Below are 21,678 nucleotides of genomic sequence, written 5' to 3' on the forward strand. Positions count from 1 at the left end.
CAAAGGGTGCGTCCCTTTTTCGTTTGTGGCTGCCTAGGTTGGGTGGTTGCCCAAAAATTAAAGGGTGGGTTTATTTAACCCTAGGGTAGCTAGGGTAAACCTAAGGTTTGGGGCTGGGTTTTCCATTTTAACCCCTCTAGGTACCCTTTTATAAGTGCTTGGTGCCTAAAGGGTGTGCCTATTCGAAGGGGTGTGACCCTTGGAATAGGTGCACCTTTTCATGAAGGGGTGTGTCCCTGTTTTTAAAAGGGGTGTCCCTACATGAATAGGTGTGTCCTTTTGTCCACGATGGGGTATGTCCCTTGGGTGAGTAGGTGAGACTCTTCATCACAAGGTGTGTCCGATGGTGGAAAAAGTGCGTCCATGGGTTTTGGGACAGCCCAAGCACCTGAAAAGACACGATTTTTGTCATGTCCATTCACATCAACTCATGATGTGTGGGAGATGGAGAGGCCATTGATGACTTTAGGCAAGGTTGGCGCTAAAAATTTTTACGCTCATCCTCTCCATCTCTTCCATGCACAATGTGCACGGATGTCCTTCTAGCGGAAAAGATGTATCAGATCGGCGCTAGAAGCTGGGGGGCATTTCCTACAGGCAGGAGCGAATTTTGCTCTGATACCAATGTAAGAAATCCTAGATTTACTATATTTAGAAATGTGCCAAGGATCAAAAAGGAGACTGAAATAGCAGAGAAAAGGAATAATTGTATTGCTTGAATGTCTGTAGGGTATCCGTTGTGTCATCCATACAATTGGGCCTCTCTTATATAGAGAGTGAAGAGTCACACGTGAAAAGGTGTGTACTCCAAAGTATGTGTGCATGAAGAGGTGTGTACCCCTTGTGAAGGGTGTGACCCTTGATGAGAGGGTACATTACAATAGAAATGTCTCTTCAATAGAGTGTCTCTTGTAAAGGGTTGTGCCTCATAGGAAGTGTCCCGTCGAAAGGGCAAGGGTTGTGCCTCATAGGAAGTGTCCCATCGAAAGGGCATACCCTTCCACAAGTGTCCATTCATAAAACCATCCATAAGTCTAGAAATAGAGAAAGGAATACGTCACACATCGTGACAAGTCTGCACACCTATTGTATGCACATAAGTAAAGAAGTCTGTGATTCCACACCCACACCGCACACTGTGTGAGCTCCTGGGCATTACTATAAGTCTTCCGCTACGTGTACCCTCTGTTGGGCATTTTCTAACTTGGTATCAGAGCCCAAGTAGGAGGCTCACAGGTGTGGGAGCCTGAAGGCAGGGACCTTGCTGAAGGACGACCCTGATTCAGAAGCTCTAGGGAATCGACTTCCACGACTGGAGGATTGTGCCCTTGCGAGAAGGAGAGTGACTCAGGTTCAGTCAGGTGCGTTTAGAGTTCTGGTTTACTGAAATTGAGTTTGGTTGACTTTGCTGTGTGGTATATACAGCAGAGATGTCGACCTCTACAGCCTCTTAAGCCCCTGCTTTCCCTTCCTCCTCCCCCAGTTTTCTCTCTTTCACTATCCCTAATTTTGGAGAGTCTGGGAACCTAGACGGGACTAATTACCCGATCTAAAAAGTGAAGATCCGGAGTCATTTAGTGGCTCGGAAGTTGTGGAAGCTGACCACGGGAGAGGAGTCGAAGCCGGAGGACATGGTGGACAGTAAAGGGGAGGTACTCATGGCAGTAGACAAACAGGAGCTTGAAGCTTGGGAAGACAGAGATGCCCATGCCCTGGCAATAATCATAGGGACTACAGCGGACTCCGTTCTTACGCATATCCAACTGGCCGAGACGTCAGTAGAGGCGTGGGCCACCCTGAAAGATCTGTACGAGACAGACAACACCTCCCGGATTGTGCTTCTTCAACATCAACTCTACAATCTTGATATGGAAGAAGGAGATACGGTACATAGCCATTTGACCAAGGTCAAGGTGGTGAGGGATCAGCTGGCAGCAATTGGTCAGAAGACAGACTCATGCCATCTGGCCTTAATAGTACTAAGGAGACTGCCTCGGAGTTTCAAGAGCTTTGTTACGGCTGTGACAGCAGGACAGAGGACCAAACCTCTGACGTTTGAGGAGTTGTGTCCATTACTGCTACAGGAGGAAGCTCGGGAGACGCTCTACAACGAGGATAAAGATGACAAGGCGATGCTGGTGAAGGATTCCGCTGGCAAAGAAAAGGGCAAGCCTAACAGTGGCAAGTCCAAGAAAGACGACTCTGACAACGAGAGAACTTCGAAGAGGAAGCACAAGAAGAAGTGTTTCTATTGTGATACACCCTGACATTTTGCAAAGGACTGCAGAAAGAAAAAGGCGGATTTGAAAAACAACAAGGAGTCTGACTCAAATTCAGTGTGATATTCGAAGAGTTGTTCCTGGTGACATCACCGAGTGTTACCGAGGTCAGATATGTTGATCCAGAAATCACAGTAACGATGTCTGACATAGAGATGTGGGTCGACGAGGAGTCAGATGCTTTTGTGAAGGTGAAGGACAGCATGGAGCGCTTGGTACCTTCCAGGTGTGTGGCTGTTGACACTGACATGAGGGTGGATTCCATGGAAGGCCCTAGGATCTCATGGTCAGATGGATGCTGGAGTTCAGAAGGGGACAATACAAGATTACACAAGCGCTTGGTGGGTGCCTCAATGAGAGTTTGCTTTCAGAGCGAACATTCAGGCAGTACAAGAGTCTGATGATAAGAGATTGGAAGAAATTGGCCTTCTTCGAAGGCAGAAGGGGAAGTATTGGTGCTTCTTCAAATCTTGGACGCAGATTGCTAGAAGGTGATGGACAAAGAGTACTGAAGCCAGAAGAGTACCTGCTTGAGAACTCAGCGAGAGTTCATGGTCCAGGTTATCTGGAAATATTCATTGGTTGCAGACCTTGCCAAAGGAAGGACAGGTTGAAACAGACCCTCAGAGCATGGTGCCTGGAAGACTCCAGGTTGTTCACTCATTATGAGGGAGACAACTGGAAGATCGTGACAACTGGATTGCTCGAGTTCAGAGGCGGGAACGTGACTAAAGGAGGTGGTACCAGGAGGTGCTACCAAAGATGGACCTGTGTACCAGGATGGTGTGCGGAAGCGGAACCGAACCTGGTGGAGCAGGAGCCACTGGATGAAAAGCCAGGAAAAGATTTCGACATCAAAAAGTTCCAGAGGACTACGACCAGGGAGTTACTGGAGCATCGTCATCGACGTGTTGGCATTGGACCGAGATGTGTCGGTGAGAGGGGGTGTTGGAAAGGTCACCTCCCCATCTGTAAGCCCCCAAATGAGGAGTGCGTGGGGGAGGGAGACCTAGGGCAGGATGTGCCCAAGAGAGAAGAAAGAGAGGGGGCTGCCACATGGGCAGCACCTCACAGGATTGGAACCTGCAGATGGCGTTAGCATGGCGAGGGTAGTGGGCAGGTGAAGGGCCTGCAACAGACCCTGATGATGGCGCAGTACAGGCAGGTCAGGACAGCAGGATGTACAGGTGTACAGCGCACGACTGGGCTGGGAAGAGGACCTAGCAGAGGCGCAGATATGGCAGGATGTGCAGGCCCAGATATGGAGCAGCATATATGGCTGTCAGTGGGCAGAAGGCAGGCCTTATATAGGCTGGATCCCTGCCTTGAATGGAGGGCCAAAGGACCCTGAAAGTTTGGGCCAAAAGCCCTGGGTGGTGTGCCCTTTTAGGGCTGGACCAGCCACAGACTGGTCGGCCAGTCTGCTGCAGGCTGGTCGGTTTTTTGTCATCCCCCTTGGGGCCTATAAAAGGAGAGGCCCTGGGCCTCATTTCACATCCAACAGTTCAGCAGAACCAGCAGCAGACAGGAGCAGCCAGAAGACATTTTCTTGGGCCTCATCTTGGAGGTGAAGGAGAGTAGAAGGTGTGCTGCAGACTGAGCTCTCAAGGGCTGAACCTTGGCTGTCTCTCAGGGCAGCAAGGTGTTGTGATCTGGACGGAAAGTCTACAGAAGCTCCAGGTGGAGCACGCGGACTCAAGTCTAGAGATAGCCAGCAGATAGAAGAAGTACCTTGTGGTAAGATCAGAGGACCACACCATTGGTGGGACTCTGGATCTGTCTCTTTTGTATTGTGTCCATATTTGTGGACGGAAATATATATTTTGGTGGTTTCTCTATCTCGTTGGTTCATTGTCTATTGAAGAGTCTGCACACCTATTGTATGCACATAAGTAAAGAAGTCTGTGATTCCACACCCACACCGCACACTGTGTGAGCTCCTGGGCATTACTATAAGTCTTCCGCTGCGTGTACCCTCTGTTGGGTATTTTCTAACTCACAACCCCAGGCCTGAACTGCGCCTGGAAATTGAGTAGACTGAACTGCGCCTACAAACTGGTACAATCCCAAGGCTAGAACTGTGCCGGTGCACACTTCAAACTGAGGTAAGAAACTACACCTCAATCAGGCCACAACTCCAGGGCAGAACTGCACCTGAATAGAAGCTGAACTGCACCTCCAAATGGATGCCAAGCATTGGCTGGAAACTAGGGCCAAATGACCCTACTTAAAAGGGGGGACCTAGCAGTAAACTGGCCGTACAGAGCAGCTGAACTGGCCGACTGAACTGGCCAACAGACCCAACCGTCAGATCGGCTGACCTGGCCCTGGTCAAGGTCACTTCTGCCTCCAAACCACCATGGTTACTGGCTCCAACTGTTTGCTCTTACCAGGCCTAAATCAGCCTTGTACCAAGCAGGTCATTTCTGCCTCCAAACCATCAAGGTTACTGGCTCCAACTGTGGGCTCTTACCAGGCCTAAATTAGCCTTGTACCAAGCCTACAGGCCTACTTGCACTGGCAATGTGCCCTGGCCAAACCCCCAACTGACGTGCATAAATACACTGAGAAAAGACCCTATTACTACACCTCTCTTTGGGCGGGCACACCCAGATAGAAGCTGTAACCGGCCTTTGACTGACAAAGGGCAGTATATCTGACACTATTATCTCACAACACCAAAATACAGCCACCATGTTCCATTGCCATTGCCCAAACACAATACTTAGAGCATACAAATTCACAGCATAGCATCGGGAGTCCATCCGGCACAGCACGTGTCGCACCTACGGCCCATACACAAAATGGTAGGATTGCTGTCGTAAACGAAGCCTTACAGCAAATTACGACCCAGCAGCTACATGCTAATCTAGCATAGTTAGAGTTGAGAAGGATGGTTCAAGTGCTGTCTAAAGATCGTCTAGAGGAGACAAAGGACGGCTCTGATGGAGCCAGATTCTAGTGTGCATACGGTCAAACCTGTGAATGTTAAAGTGCCTAATATTGCAAATTATGGACCTGAAAATTCTTCTAGTCAGATAGCAAACCGTAGCTCTATTGTAAATGGGATGAAGCATTCGCCGTTTGTGAAATCAAGCATGACATCAAGAAAATCCGTGAGGCCACACATATGTTTACTAAGGCAGCGAATAGATGGTGGATAAAACAACGGAAGGATAAAATAGCATTCACAACCTGGGAAGGTTTTGAAAGGAGATTTAGAAAGCATTTCTTGCCTCTAGACAAAGACCAAGATGGAAGGTCATACTAAGTTTACAAACACTTGGATGAAGCAATAGCTATAGCCCTGAACTATGAAGATGCTAGGCAAGGGGTTAGTAACCCAAAGAAAAGTGAGTTTCAAAAGAGGTGGATTAGAAAGCCTAGTGCTTCACAGCCCAATGGTCAAGCTAAGCATGTGAAGCCGATCGCGGGCACTTTAAACCAAGCACCACCGTTGGAATGAAAGGAAGTAACTCTAGTAGCACCTGAGTTCGTTCGAAATCCCCTTTGGCCCACAGAATAGGCAAAAAAGGCAATGAGAAAAGGCCTATGCTTTGGATGCCTTTAGCCTATCAATGGAACGTAATAAGGAACGTCGAATGGCTGAGATGGTAGTGTCAAAATACATCGTGGAAATGCATGAGAGTCCTAGAGAAGACTACAGCTAGCGGGATCTTCTCAGAGGTCAATACCTATGTTATTGTGTGTATCCGCTGCTAAAGCTAATAAATATTGTACCTCATGACATTTTATCTAAGCCCATAGCAACAAGGTATATAGTCGTTAATGATATATGAGTTAGTTAAGATGAAAAGACAAGTAGCCAATCATGATGTCATTGTGTTGTTTGACTGAGTATCATCACACAACATAATTAACTCCAAGCTCGTAACGAAGCTGAAACTAAAAACCAGCTCATCTGACTACGCGTACATAGCCAAAGAAAGTTCTATTGAAGTATGGGACCAAAGAGCTACCGATTTAAGCTTTGTATTGAACACTATGTGAAGAAGCTAGAATTTGAAATTGACCAAGCTTGCTCACTCAAATATAGCCCTAGGAATGCCATGGCATTCTAAGAAGAATCCAGCTATCGATTGGAGAAAGCACATTTATCAGTTTAAGATGAACGATATGCAATATGTTCTACAAAGTGAAAACGATTTACGTCAAGGATCCCTAGTCTCCATGATGGAGGTTTGAAAAACTCCGGAAGAGTTTTCATTTCTTTGTACTGCATCAGTAGAGTCGATCAAGGATACTTCGGGTGACAATAAGGCTACCCAAGATGGGAAAATGGCCAAGTTGGTTGATTTGATTTGATCTTAGAAGAGTTCTAGCCGTTTTAGGAATGAGTTACCTTATGGGTTACCTCCAAAGCGGAATGTTCAACACAAGATTGAACTTACCCCAAGGGCAAAACCTATTAATAGGCCTCCATACAGGTTAAGTTTTAATGAAGAAGCTGAGGTGCAAAGGCAACTAGAAGAATACCTCAAGCTGCAATCAAGGAGCAGTCCTTCTACACAATGCCTCAAGGGCCCCTTTTGTCTCAGGCCACATAGCACAAGCGGACTATCCCACAGCCAAGACAGCAGTTGGCCCAAGAGCAAACGGCCCCTCAGCCGTTGAAGTTCTTCTCGCATAGAGAGGGTATGGTAAGAAGGGAAGTGTTCCCCTCCTTGCTGATAGTCAAGGACAGAAGGAAGCTCAAAAATACTTCCTGAGGCGAGCACTCGGAATGACGAACTCTTCTAAAACAGGTAAGGTTACGTTTTCGAGTCATAGGTGAAGCCCGTGGGATGGTTCGTACGAAAGCTGTTTCTTTATTCACTAATACATTATTTAAGTATCTGCACTGGAGTGTTGAAAAGCAGTATGAACAGGGAAAAAGAAACCAAATAAAAGGTGACACGTCGTCGACAAGGCACATTACATCGTCTCACCTTTAGAAGAGCCGGTAATAAGGACGTTAAAGGGAGGAGTCCCGGGCTTCATGGCAGGCAAGGAGGTAGGAAGGGCAGTCTCCACCTGAGCAGCTTGTAAAGGAAGGAAAAGAGACTGTCTCTCTTTGGAGAGCGGGAAGTTATGGACTAAGTTCTTGGCGGAAAAGAGCTCGAAGCGCAGGACGCGATGAGGAGGGCAGGGTGGCAGAACAAGGGCAGGGGAGAAGAGCGATACGCGCTCCAGCGTGCCCATTGCTCTGCTCAATGTTCGTTCCTAGATTTGGCTTTCCTAATCTCGGACCATCGTTCGTTCATGGGACTCCCAGTGGCATGTGTTGCCCCTTTTAGTAGATAAAGCCGCACGCTCTCGATATTTGTATCTTAGCGAGACACGTGGCAGATTGAGCATGCCACGTGTCAGCAATTTCGTCTGCAATTTTTACGTTCCAAACCAATCCTCACTCCATACTTTCATTCTTTCTTCTTCCTCGAAGGTTATGAGATTTTCACGTACAACTATACTAATGTGGCGTTTAGGATGCATGTAGGTTATGTGTGTGATCTACTAGCAAACCACTTCGAAATGCACAAGGATACAGAAAGGGGGAAAACAAGTTGAATACATTCAAAAGGGCATGCCCTGAAGGTGAGAGAGAGAAGAAGAAGAAGAAGAAGAAGAAGAAGAAGAGAGAGAGAGAGAGAGAGAAAGGGGGAAAAAAAATGGGGACAAAAATAGCAATCATAAAAAAGTTAAAAATAGTAGCTCCTAAGTAGCCCATCACAAAAAGCCTACCCCTATTCCCTAAGGTAGGCCAAAAAGAGTGATATCAAATAAGTAAGTGAGAAGGAATGAATCAAGCACCCTCCCTTAATGGGTAGGGTATAGTAATCTTCCATGCACATTAGAGAAAGTTAAAATTTGGAATTATTTTATTTTCATTTGATTTTTTATGATTGGGCTTAGTTCCACTTGCTATTTGTATCCCTTTAAATCCTCCACCTTTTTCTCCCCCCTCCCCCCCCCCCCCTCTCTCTCTCTCTCTCTCGCTCTCTCTCTCTTCTTTTTCTTCTTCTTCTCTCTCTCTCAACTTTCAATTCCCCCCTTTTCATGCACCATCTCGAGCAAACCACATGAATGAATTTATCTTGTTTTTTAAGGGAGGGGACAATTCTAACACTTTATTTTGAGGGGTTCAAGCCTTAAAATCTACCTTACTAAGCCACACATAAAGTCTTCTTAAGCAAACTCATCACGATAACTTCTCGACACCTCTCAATCATGCCACCATTAATTGAATTGCAAACTTTCCTCCTGCAACTATTTATCATTTAAAATTTTTCACATAGAGTCGCAAGCAAACTGAACATCCCTACCCCTCGACCAAGTGTTTGGAAATACCACTTTATTGCACAAAAGCCATGGAGCTCATCACACATCCACAAACAACTAGCCACAACTCCGCTACAAACCCCTTTATATCCCCAAACAAGACGCACCTCCACTTCCCTCTATGAGAACATAGGATTTGTCTTATGCAAGAGTCCCTCCATCTTGCCCCTCACATAACACACAAAAAAAGCACACACAGCAAAAAATATAATCTACTCTAGACCTTAATAGCTATTGATGCTATAGCTTTCGAAACAAAACCTTGAATGCAATACCCTTTGGCATCTTCTCTTCCAAACTATGACGTCGTCTCTGGTCAACCATATGTTAGTCGGCCTTTGTGAACATGCAACATCTGCTATTAGGCTCCTATACACATCTAAAACCTTAGTTTTATGAATCAATATCTTAAATGGTAGTCTCCACCCACGCAAACTCCATCTTCCATTAAACACGATATTTGCGGGCTAATCATCAACTCACCCTTGCTATTGCCCACTCCAACAATATTCTATCCAAATTCTTTATTCTTGTCTAACCTTAAAAGGCTACCATCTTCACACCAAAAATCTTTCCAATGGACAACCCCTCAATTGTTCAGCCTCCTAACCCTTTGTAAACACACTAGGACCAAGGAGTGTTAAAAATTTGAGAGTACCAAGCTAAAACTATCTTCATAAAGAGAATACAAGTCACATAGATGTCTCACGCGCTCATGTACAAGACCTTAAATAGGCAAATGGAGGAGTCCACTTGTCCTACACTAAGCACTCCACCTCCAACTGTATCACATGCAAGAAGTTGATTACAAGGTGTTGCCACATAGCATTGACAGGTGTCTCAAGCCTAGCATGTGACTAGAACATAGACACCCACTTAGAATGTATCTCCCACAAAGAATCACTAAGTACGGATGCTATGATCATCCATGTCACAACACTCTCTCTTGATGAAGCATCCGTACCACGTACTTAGTTGCAAAAAGAATGGCGCTAAAGTGCAACGATACCCAAAAGAGAACTCACTGTTTCTTTCCCATCACATAGAGAAACAACCTAAACCAAATATGGACTAGTCCATCAATTTATATGAGAAAGGAAGTTACCCAGTTGTAGAAAGCACCCTTTGATTGCAATTCTTCACAAAGATGGCGCACCTCTTCTCAAAGTTTCAAAAGAACTTACTGCAGTATGAGGAGAAGGAACACTCCTTCACAATAGAAATCCTTCTAGCCATGGGAAAAACCATGCTGAGCATCCAAGTGCATAAAATATTTGCTTGCAAAGAGAACAAGCTTTCAAGTTTGACACCTTTTACTACGACGAAAGTTGTAGAAGAAAACAAGATTTTGACCCACTCATGAGCATCCTCCTCTCCTTCCAAGTGAGGAGTTTCCATAGAAGAGACTCTCTCTCTCTCTCTCTGTGGACTAGCCTAGCCCTCTGTCTGCTCTAATACCATGTTAAATATTTTAGATGACTAAGTATGGATTGTATGATCATCCATTTTTAAACAAGGAGAACTGTTGAGATCTTGTGCTCTTCCCCATTAGATGCCTCTCCGAAACTTGCATCCCCTCACAACCCTAGTGTGGGAGTTGAAAGCCACTATCCCTTAACCCTACTTATGTATAATACTCAAACACATACATATATATGGATGACATAGAAGATTAGGGTGTTTTGAACCCACCAAAACTTGTGTGGCTCTCTTCTAGCTCTCCCTCTCTCTCATCTCTTCCATTCTGTTTCCGTTGAGAGCACTCTCAACTAATATCAGAGCCCAGGTGGTCTATCTGATGCTTGTTGTGTTCTAGCTGAGCCCATGTGTGTGCTCGAAGTTTGGAGTCTACTGCTGCAGCTTTGTGGGAGGATGGAGCAAGCCTGTGTGTGCTTGTTTAAGCTTCCTAGGTAGTATTGGAACCTTGTAGAAGCCTACAAATGGTTTTTGGAAGTCTCTGAGTGGTTTTTTGCAAGCCTGCAGGTGGTTTTTGGAGCAAAAAGACGTTTTTGGACGATTCCCCTATTCCTTTTGATGATGACTGAGAGTCCGAAATGACTTGCAGAGGCAAGATTTTTGACTCAATGTCTCTGCTTCAACGTTTTTCTGCCATTGTGTTGGAACTCAAGTTTGAAGTAACCATTCGCAGATCTGTAAGTTCCGGTGGATTCAACAGGTCTAAAACTTCTATGTTGCTCATCATTCTCAATTCGGTGGTGTTTAAAATATAAAATATTTGCTTGCAAAGAGAACAAGCTTTCAAGTTTGACACCTTTTACTACGACGAAAGTCATAGAAGAAAGCAAGATTTTGACCCACTCATGAGCATCCTCCTCTCCTTCCAAGTGAGGAGTTTCCATAGAAGAGACACACACACACACACTCTCTCTCTCTCTCTCTCTCTCTCTCTCTCTCTCTCTCTCTCGTTTCCATAGAAGAGACTCTCTCTCTCTCTCTCTCTCTCTCTCTCCTAGCCCTCTATCTGCTTTGATACCATGTTAAATCTTTTAGATGACTAAGGATGGATTATATGATCATCCATTTTTAAACAAGGAGAACCGTTGAGATCTTATGCTCTTCCCCATTAGATACCTCTCCTAAGCTTACATCCCCTCACAACCCTAGTGTGGGAGTTGAAGGCCATTGTCTCTTAACCCTAGTTATGTATAATACTCAAACACACACATATATATGGATGACAGAGAAGATTAGGGTGTTCTGCACCCACCAAAACTTGTGTGGCTCTCTTCTAGCTCTCCCTCTATCTCATCTCTTCCATTCTACTTTCGTTGAGAGCACTCTCAACTAATATCAGAGCCCAGGTGGTCTATCTGATGCTTGTTGTGTTCTAGCTGAGCCCATGTGTGTGCCCGGAGTTTGAAGTTTACTGCTGCAGCTTTGTGGGAGGATGGAGCAAGCATGTGTGTGCTTGTTTAAGCTTCCTAGGTGAACCTTGTAGAATCCTACAAGTGGCTTTTGGAAGTCTCTGAGTGGCTTTTTGCAAGCTTGCAGGTGGTTTTGGAGCAAAAAGACGTTTTTGGACGATTCCCCTATTTCTTTTGATGATGTGACTGAGAGTCTGGAATGACTTGCAGAGGCAATGATTGCTTGCATTTGCTGTCCATTGCACTTTGGTAGTTTAAAAACCCCTTTATTATTGAATTTAGGGTCATTTTATTAGATTTTTGACTCAATGTCTCTGCTTCAACGTTTTTCTGCCAGTGTGTTGGAACTCAAGTTTGAAGCAACCATTCGTATATTTGTAAGTTTCGATGGATTCAAGAGGTCATAAAACTTCTGTGTTACTCATCATTCTCAATTCGGTGGTGTTTACAAACATATCAATCTACTTTTTTTTTTTTCAATTTGTTTGTTGGATCCAGTGATTTGGAGCACGATTTCCAAAACCGTCTGTTCCATTGTGTTCTGGAGGCCTGAAAACCCCTACCTATCAATTCATGCATGATCTCGTGGAGATTTGGAGAAGCTCTATCTCTCTGAGAGTCGAATTGTCTCATTTTTCTCGGTGTTGGAAAATCATTCGAAGGTTGAATTTCAAGTCAACTGCAAGGGTTGATTGGTTTTTACTCTCTCATCGGATAAGATTTTGGAGTTGCGAGAGAAAGGATAAATGTGCACATTGCATCATTGAGTTCAAACATGTAGTAACGTTCATGTTTTGAGGCATCTCATGTTCTATTTTCAATAGCAGTCATTACTGTGAGACCGTAATTTTTTGGATATACCTTATGCAAATCACTCTAGTTGTAGTTTGAGCCATACGCACTCATTTGTGGTTTGCATTGGGTTATAGTGGATGCTTTATAGGCCATTTGGATGCATTTAATCCTTGTTGCATGCGCTGATAGGCCCAGATTGCCTTGTGGGATGCTTTATTGATGGACGTTTATTAGCACACAGATGCTATTTTATACTGAGGGATAACTTTGACACATTGCAGCAGTTGATGCACTAATAGTGCTATACTCTCTTGGATGAGACATTATTGATGCTTATGCCCATGAATGGTGTTTATTCTTGAGGCATTTAGCTCTTATTGGCATTGGGTTTGCCATTGTTTTGTCATTATAAGTTGGCATTTTCTTTTGGGCCAGAATTGCTCATATGGATGCATAGTTATATGCACATGAGTCAGATGCATTTTGACGCTTTGAGCTTAGAGTTTTTTTGTGATATTATGCACTTGGTATTTGGTGGGATTCTTTCTTGCAAGCACTAGCATTTGGGATTTTGCTTTATTTCCATCATGGCATCCTCTTCCATGTTTGAAATGGAGTTTTTTGGCATTAAAAATTTTGATGGGACACATTTTCTCTTTTAAAAAAATAGATAAGGGATGTGCTTCTTCAAAAGAAGCAGGGTAAACCCTTGGAAGGGACTACAACTAAGCTTGCAACTATGTCTGAGGATTATTGGAATGAGTTGGATGCATTAGCAAAGTCTACTGTTAGACCATCTTGCAGAGTTAGCTTATTTCACAGTAGTAAATGAGCAGACTACGGAAGATTTGTGGAAGAAATTATGTGCCACTTATGAGAAGGAAACTCCCTCTAATAAAGTTTACCTCACGAAGAGGTTGTTTGAGCTACAAATGAAGGAAGTGGTCTCCATTGCTTCTCACTTGAATGAATTCAATATTATTTCCAGCCAGCTTCAAGCTCAGAAGACAAATTTTGATGCAAAGACTAAGGCAATATTCCTCTTGTGTACATTGCCATCCTCATGAGATACCTTCCGTACAGTTGTCAGTAACTCTACATGTGGTGGAGTACTGAAGTTTGATGATGTTGTGGGTAGCTTGTTGGCCGAGGAGATTAGACGAAAGTCTATGGATGGCAACAAGCAGGAGGTAGTCTTAAATGTGCAAAGGGGAAGATCACAGTTTAGGGGGAAGTCCCAAGAAAGAGGGAAGTCTCGTAGCAAATCCAGGGCAGAGAACATTGAGTGTTGCCATTGTGGCAAGAACGGCCACATGAAAAAGGATTGCTACAAGCAGAAAAGAGAGCAAAAGGATAAGAAAAAGAATGCAAATTTGGGTGCAAATAAGAATGAAGAGAGCCCAAGGGAGGACAAAGGAAAAGTGAAGATCGAGCAGATCAATGCAATTACTAATGATAGTGACGATGACATTCTCTTCATGTCTAATATACCTGTAGAGTGGCTTACCACTTCAGATGATGCATATTCCCAAGATTGGATTTTGGATTCTGGTGCTTCATTCCATGTTACTCCTTATAGGGAATGGTTCTCCACTTATGATAGTGGAAAGACATCTTGTGTGCATCTTGGAAATAACTATGCATGTGACATAGTGGGAGCAATTGACATAAAGTTTTCTTTTGCAAATGGGTACGCTTTTGTTTTGAAAAATGTGAGAGATGTGCCTAAGCTAACTAAGTGTTTCATTTCAGCGTGGTGGGTCTGCTAAATGATGCTAGTTTTCAGAATTGGAAAATTTAGAAGGGCTCTATGGTTTTTGCAAGAGGTGCCAAGTGTGGGACATTGTATTCCTTAAATGTATCAGGGGTGTCTGATCATGTTGTTGGAATAACCGAGCAGCCAAGTACTTCTTTGTGACATTGCCAGTTGGGGCACATGAGCCAAAATGGAATGAAACTCTTATCCTGTATGGGTTATGTATCGCATTTGAGTTTTTCTAACTTTGAATTTGGTGAGCATTGTCTCTATGGGAAGCATACTAAATTAGCCCATAAAATAAGGGGAAAGAAAGAGCATGAAAGGCTTGATTTGGTGCATTCAGATGTATGTGGTCCCATCCCTATGTTGTCATTAGGTGTGTTGAATACTATGTGACATTCATTGATGATGCAACTAGGAGACTGTGGGCTTCTACTATAGCTCGGAAAGGTGATGTGTTCCAAGTATTTTAGAAATGGTTGGCTTTCATTGAAAATGAGTCAGGTAGAATGCTTAAATGCCTATGTATCTCTCTCATGACTTTCAGCATTTATGTGATACACATGGGATCAAGAGGAAGCTCACGTCCCCTCGTATTCCAGAGCAAAATCCAAATGTTGTAGGAAAGATGAACCGCACCATTTAGGAAAGGTTGCAATGTATGCTTTCCAATGCAAGTCTTTCTTGTGGTTTTTGGACTAAGGCAATGAAGACTGTAGTGTATGTGATCAATAGATCACCTAGTAAGAGTTTGGATGGTGGTATGCTTGAAGAGACATGGAGTAGCAAGAAGTCCTCTTACTCTCATTTGCGTATATTTGGGTGTAAGGCATATGCATGTGCCAAAAGAGATTCGGAAGAAGTTAGATCCTAAGTCTAGGAAATGCATCTTTAGTGGTTATGGTGAAAGTGAAGAGATGGGCGATTGTCTCTAGGATCCAAATGCAAAGAAGATCATATGAAGCCATGATGTGGTCTTCAATGAGAAGAAGATACATAAGACACCCATGAGGGATGTGGAAATGAGAAGAATCACTTTTCAGGATGTGAATCCACTCGCATACGTTGATAGACAGCAAGTTGTCCATGCATTGAATGTGCAAGAAATGGTGCCACCAGGTACTCCCACACATACACAATCAAGGGCCAATTATGGATCCTCTATTGATGGAAACAATGAGCCCAATGAGGCTGACATGCAGGTGGTATAGCAAAGTGAAATGCCCTTGAGAAGATCATCTAGAGTGTCTAGACTACTTGATAGATTTTGTTCGATGGGTAGACTATGTGATGCTTATTACTAATTGTGAGGAGGCTTCTTACTACAGGGAGGCTATGATGCGTGAGAATCAGTGCAAGTGGGAGGATGCTATGCAATTAGAGATTGAGTTCACTCATAAAAAATAAGACTTGGGACTTGATTTCTTTCCACATGGAAAGAAAGCATTGCCATGTAAATCGGTCTACAAGATCAAGGTCATAGGTGATGATGTGCCTAAGTATATGGCCCATTTGGTTGCTAAAGGATTCAAGTAAGAGAAGGGTGTGAATTTCTTCTCTCCAGTTGTGAAGATGACCACACTTAGATGTGTACTTGGACTTGTGGTAGCAGAGGATATGGAGCTTATGCAGATGGATATCAAGACAACTTTCTTGCATGGGGATCTGCATGATGAAACTTACATGGTACAGTCGGAAGGCTTTTAAGAAAAGGGCAAAGAGCATTTGGTTTACAAGCTGAAAAAGAGTCTCTATAGCCTTAAGCAAGCGGCTAGAGAATGGTATCAAAAGTTTAATGCTTTCATTTGGTCCCAGGGTTTCAAAAGAAGTGAGATTGATCATTGCCCACTACACTAAAAAGGCTAAGGATAATAGCTTGATACTCCTGGCACTTCAAGTGGATGATATGCTATTGGCTAGCAAGAATACTTCTGAGCTAGGAGCATTGAAGGCCAAGTTGCATGAGGCCTTTGACATGAAGGACTAGGGACCTGCAGGTCATATTCTTGGTATGCACATCACGCGTGACTGGAGTAGGAAACTCATTTGGCTTTCACAGAAGGAGTATGTTACAAAAGTGTTGCAGCATTTCAATATGGAGGGGGGGAAGGTAGTAAGTACTCCATTGCCTCCATATGTAAAACTGAGTCAGGCAGATAGTCCCAAATCAGATGAGGAGAGGGCCATGATGGCCAAGGTTCTTATGTATGCTATGATAGCTACTAGACCAGACATTGCATTTGCAGTGGGAGTTATTAGATGGTATATGGTTAATCTAGGAAAGAGGCATCGCGAGGGAGTTAAGCACATCATGAGTTACATAAAGGGTACCAAGTAGATGTGCATTTGCTTTGGCGGAGGAGAGATGTGTGTACTTGGGAATAGAGATTCAGTCTGTGCAGCACATGTGGATAGTAGGAGATCCACTTCTGGTTATGTGTTCACCCTTGCAGGTGGTGCAGTGTTGTGGATGTCTCACACACAGAAGTGTGTTTCTTTATGTACCATAGAGTCCGAGTATGTTACAGTCATATAGGGTTGCAAGGAGGCTATATGGCTTGATCGGCTAGTGGGAGATTTGGGGATTCATACAGGTGTGCCAACATTGCATAGTGATTCCATGAGTGCTATTCAGCTTTCTAGCACAGAATTCGGTCTATCATGCAAAGACCAAACGCATTGAGGTCAGGTACCATTTCATCAGGGAGGTACTTGAAGACAAGCGCATAGAGCTTGTCAAGGTTCATACAGATGATAAAACTGTCGATATGTTGACGAAGAGTCTACCTAGTCAGTAGTTTGAGTATTGTCGTGTATTGGATAGTATGTCCAATGGTTGCTGTCCCTTAAAGGCACGTTGGCCTTTAAGTGGGAGGTTGTGGGGGTTAAAGGCCACTGTGCCTTAACCCCGATTATGCACAATACACACACACACACACACACACACACACACACACACACACACACACACACACACATATCCTAGGGTGCCAACTCAATATGAAATATGTTACTACCCTCGTCCAAAATCCAGGGTATGGGGGGACACGGTCCATATATAATATGCATGTATTTCCTTTAAAAAATTCAAATATGCAAGGGAAAAATATGCAAGATTTTGAGATTTGTACATATTTTTCATAATTTGTGAGGCCCAAGGGGGGGGGTAAAACAAAAAATATACTAAAATATGAAAACCCATCTCCTTTCAAATTAATGTAACTTTTTCATGTGTTACCCAAATTTCAAGGTGTAAAGACATATTTGAAGCTTTTTTAGTATAGAACACAGTCATGTTAAGTTGAATAATTACACTATGATGGCATATTGTTAAATTCATCTCATACTCAAGATTTTGATAGGTTTTCTTACTAAAGGGAGTCGGTGCAGGATATATATATGTGGATGACATAAAAGATTAGGGTGTTCTGCACCCACCAAAACTTGTGTGGTTCTCCCTCTCTCTCACCCTCTTCCGTTCCACTTTCGTTGAAAGCACTCTCACCCACCACCCCTGTATGGTACCTGGGAGTAGCCCACATTGCATCTCATAGAATATACCATTCTCATTATTAGGTAAATAAAATCCCTCCTCTTTCTGTGGTACCATACCCAGCCATGTAGCTAGTTACATGCATTGTCCTATTTCCTTGGTCTTCAACCCTAAACACCTAAAGCACCCCTACTTTGTCTCCCCAAAGAATCAACACCTTCAAATCCAATAGGATGTGTTTGAGTACAATAACCCTTGGCCCCCAACTCAACATTTCACCTCTTTAACATCTCAATATACCCCTTATCATGTGACACACACCTTAGTTTTAATTATATACCTGCCTCCATTAGGTAAACCGAATGTTTGAGCATTCCACACCTCTCTAGCCAATTAAACCATACTCAAAGCGTCAACATTGTCAAAGCTACTAAGATGTGCTTTAGTATAATAACCCTTGCCCCCAGCTTAACATCTCACCTCTTTAGACTTTCAATTTACCTCTTATCATTTGAAGCACCAATCAAACCTTAGTCACAGTGGAATACCCACCCCCATAAGGTAACCCCAATATTTGAGCATTACCCACCTCTCTAGCCAGTTAAACCATACTTTTTTTTCCATGAAGGCCTCTCTAAAAGGGCCCAATTGTAAGTTGTACACCATAGATAGATCCAAATGCATCACAAGAATTGATCACAGCCCCCATCAAAAAGTCCAATCTCCCTTATGACCATCGACAATAAGTGTTTGAGAACCCTTAGTCCTAGTTCTTCCTTTTTGTCCTCTCTGCTTGTCACTGTCATCGTGAAAGGCGTTGCCAATGTAGTGACCCTATGCACCACAATAGATCCAGCCTTTGATTCTTAGTTCTTGACTTTTGCAATCAAAACTAGGATCCTAGAAATCATGGTGCTAACTGTCAAGTTTTCAATTAATTTTCTTTTACATCCTTGCTCAAGGGGCTAAAGGGTGCATCTCCCTTTCCTTCTTTAATAGTTATGTGCATAGTTGGCTATGACTGGGGACATTCACATTAGGTCTCAAAGGTGCATCTCCTTTTTCCCAATGTAGTGCATTGGTAGTTCTACATGCAATTGGCTACAAGAGGGGACATTATTTTAGGGTTTTCATTAGTTGACTCAATACATTTTGGGCATGTATTTATTCACATTCTTGTAGGTCCTTGACAATAAAAACTTAGCAAGTGAAGAATGCATTCCATCTTGTGCATCCTATATCTTTGCAATCTATTGCAATGCCTTCACTAGTTGCTCTAATATCTTTAACATACCTTCTTGGGTTTGCATCTCTTGACTCCTTTGCATTATGACTCATTAATTGGTTCTAGAGTTGCAATTTCCATCGTAAAATGCTCTTCAATAAATTTAGACCCTCTCTTTAAACCAAATCAATGTACTATTGTGTGAATATTTATAAATATAAATTGGTAATTAAAGCTAAAATCATGTAATTTCTAAATACAAATAATTCCTTTATTTTCCCAAAAGAAAAATCATTTAAAATAAAATGTTGATTTCATTTATGTGATTATTGGCTTTGGCATGTATGCATCCTCAAGAATATGTATCATTGTATGGTCATCCGACATTTTCTTCCTCTCAAGCCTAATAGGCCTAGGTCTTCAATTTTGAAAAAAGGGAGCATACACCAAAGCAAAGCATTAGTATCTTCACATTACTAAAATAATTTTCCTTCAAAGGTTTGTAACAAATGTTATGATGAAAGCCTTATTGTTTTCCTGCATGTCTTATGCCTAACATTTTTTGTTGAGATGCAATGAGGATGTGTTGATAGTTTTTAGGAGATGTCATGGTTATATATGTCCTGTGCTGCGTTTGTGTAGAAAAGATGGGGCACTTCTTCCTTAATAGGTGGTCGGCGATAGTACAAGATGTTAATTGTTTTGATGTTGCCCAATGTGTGGGTGCCTGTTTGCAAGCAGCTTAGTTGGCTGAGAATGCAGCGTTTTTTAATCCATGACTTCTATTGTCTTTCATATCATGGTAGACTCCTCTTAATCAAGTTTTTGTGTGCTTCTCAAGTTGAGGGTTCATGCTTCAATGGATTCTTTGTCAGCAAGGCATTGCTATATGGCTGCCCATAGACTGGGGATGATGAAATCCAATGGGACTACTACATCCAAACCATACACTGGTTGGAATGGGGTGAAACCAAGGCTGACCTTAACAGTGTATTCTATCGGCCTATAAGGAAGAGTTTAATCATGGATGATTTTTTCTTGTTAGCTTTGTTAAAATAAAAAATTGATATTGGTGTCGAAAGTTTATTTGTCCTAATAAAATAAATGTTGGAAACATTTTCCAGGATTTGGAATTGGTCATGTTAAGCTTGTAGTACATAACATTGTCCTTCCAAACAGAAGGCGACATTGCTAATGCTGAAGATTTGCATGAGAATATCCAATTATCCTTTGTACGGATTTCTTGGCACAAGTACCCACACAAGAGGATGTCAACTCCTCTGAAGGGTAGCAAGTGATTGTGTTTAATTTCACGAATTCACATGTCTCCTACAATGAACGTGTTTCGCCCTATTAGGGAAATCTCATCGAACACAATTAGTTGCAAGGCGAATGAAGGGTTGAATGTATAGTTGTAACTCCTGTGTTATATGTAGCCTTTCTAGTGTAGGCCAAGAGAAAAACCTTTTGCAACTCGGCATTGGCCATTAGCTCACGTGAGTAATGTCATTATAGGGCTTGTACTAATAGCAATAACGTGAATGTTTTGACTGTTTCTGCATCGCAAGACGACACTTGGTCATGTCATGTTCTCTAGATGATGTTCTAGTCTTACCTTTCAGGGCTGTTCATGCCTTAGTGGACTCTTCTTGGAAGATACTGGTGAGCATTTCAATGTGGCATATTTGGAGAGCCAGATGCACAAAAGCTTGGATGGGTCCCAGGTTCACCCCTCTCACACTTTGGCTAGTATATGGGTAGACACTATACATGCATTGATGGCCATCTAGATGAGTATGCACGGATCCTCTTGGGTAGCTTTTGCTAGCAGGGCTATTATCCTCAGCGAGACTGCAGGGACTCCCCCTTCTTCTCAAGACTACCATAGTGTTGAGGTGGCATTTTTAGCCTCAACCTTGGTAATTTTCTACCTCATTTTGAGGAGTTTTTCTTATGCATTGCCTAATGTATTTTTGCATAGCTCATGGTGGTATTGGTTATTAGGCATGAACACGTATGTAAAGTCGATTGCCTTGTGGCAATGATTTTGCTTGACAGGGCTTGCCAGTTCAGTGTGCAAATCGAAGTCATTGTCATGATCCAGCTGGTTATCAAGTGTGTCCATGGACAATGAGAGTGGAGTTGTGGCATTGGTGTAGTCGTGAGGCAAGACGTCTCTGTTTAATTTATTCTTGTTAATGTCAATTGTTTGTTTTTCATAATAGTATAAGTCAAGCCATGTTGGGAAGCTTTCACTTGTGCTAGGCTCCTTAGCACCGAATGATAAAAATAGCAAGCATAGCTCTCTCTAAAGTCTATGCTCTCTCTAAAGTTATTTTCAGGGTCTTTGCCTTTAGTATAATTGTTGAATCACACGATCTTAGGGCATTTTTGTTTCTTCATGGTGTGAGCAGACACAGTGTACATACTGGTGTACTCAGCTAAACACAAATCATTCAATACATTTGGCCTGGTTTTGTACTTGGTTGCCAATTATGTCGAGGAAGAAAACATCAGTGCTTTGGAGATCCATCATCTCAAGCTGATAGCATAGTTCATTCCTTAGGGGGGCTTGTGTTTATGTAGAAAAACTCCCTTGTACTGCTTGTCAATGGTAGGGATAATGATAAGTACGCTGCTTGTTGTGAGCTGATGTGTTGTATGTTCAAGATGGCATTGCCAATTTTATGGGATACGCTCATTCACTAGTGCGCTCTTTTGCAAGCATTGGTGCAAAGCTTGCATGATGACTTTAAAGGGCACAATCGACTTTTGTCATGTATAAAGTGCAATAGGATGCAGTTACATGGGGCTCATAGCAAACTTCACATCAGTATTTGCATTCCATAGCTTGGAAATGGTCACCTTGAAATTGTTCATGTAGACATCTTTCATGTGTCTTT

General features: G+C 42.9%; 1 protein-coding gene across 1 annotated transcript in view; it reads right to left on the reverse strand.

The window, feature by feature from the left end:
• LOC147898935 (chlorophyll(ide) b reductase NOL, chloroplastic-like) overlaps positions 1-7,557 on the reverse strand; it is a 119,316-nt gene extending 111,759 nt beyond the window's left edge. The window contains exon 1 of the mRNA XM_087378476.1: positions 7,229-7,557. Within this exon, the coding sequence (XP_087234602.1) occupies positions 7,229-7,481 (253 nt within the window). The 5' untranslated portion in view covers positions 7,482-7,557. The remainder of the gene's footprint in view (positions 1-7,228) is intronic.
• Positions 7,558-21,678: the final 14,121 nt, after the last annotated feature.

Source organism: Dipteris shenzhenensis, chromosome 8 (genome assembly GCF_047967505.1).
Source record: "Dipteris shenzhenensis isolate YYH24624 ecotype China chromosome 8, Dip_SZ_1.0, whole genome shotgun sequence".
NCBI classification, from domain to species: Eukaryota; Viridiplantae; Streptophyta; class Polypodiopsida; order Gleicheniales; family Dipteridaceae; genus Dipteris; species Dipteris shenzhenensis.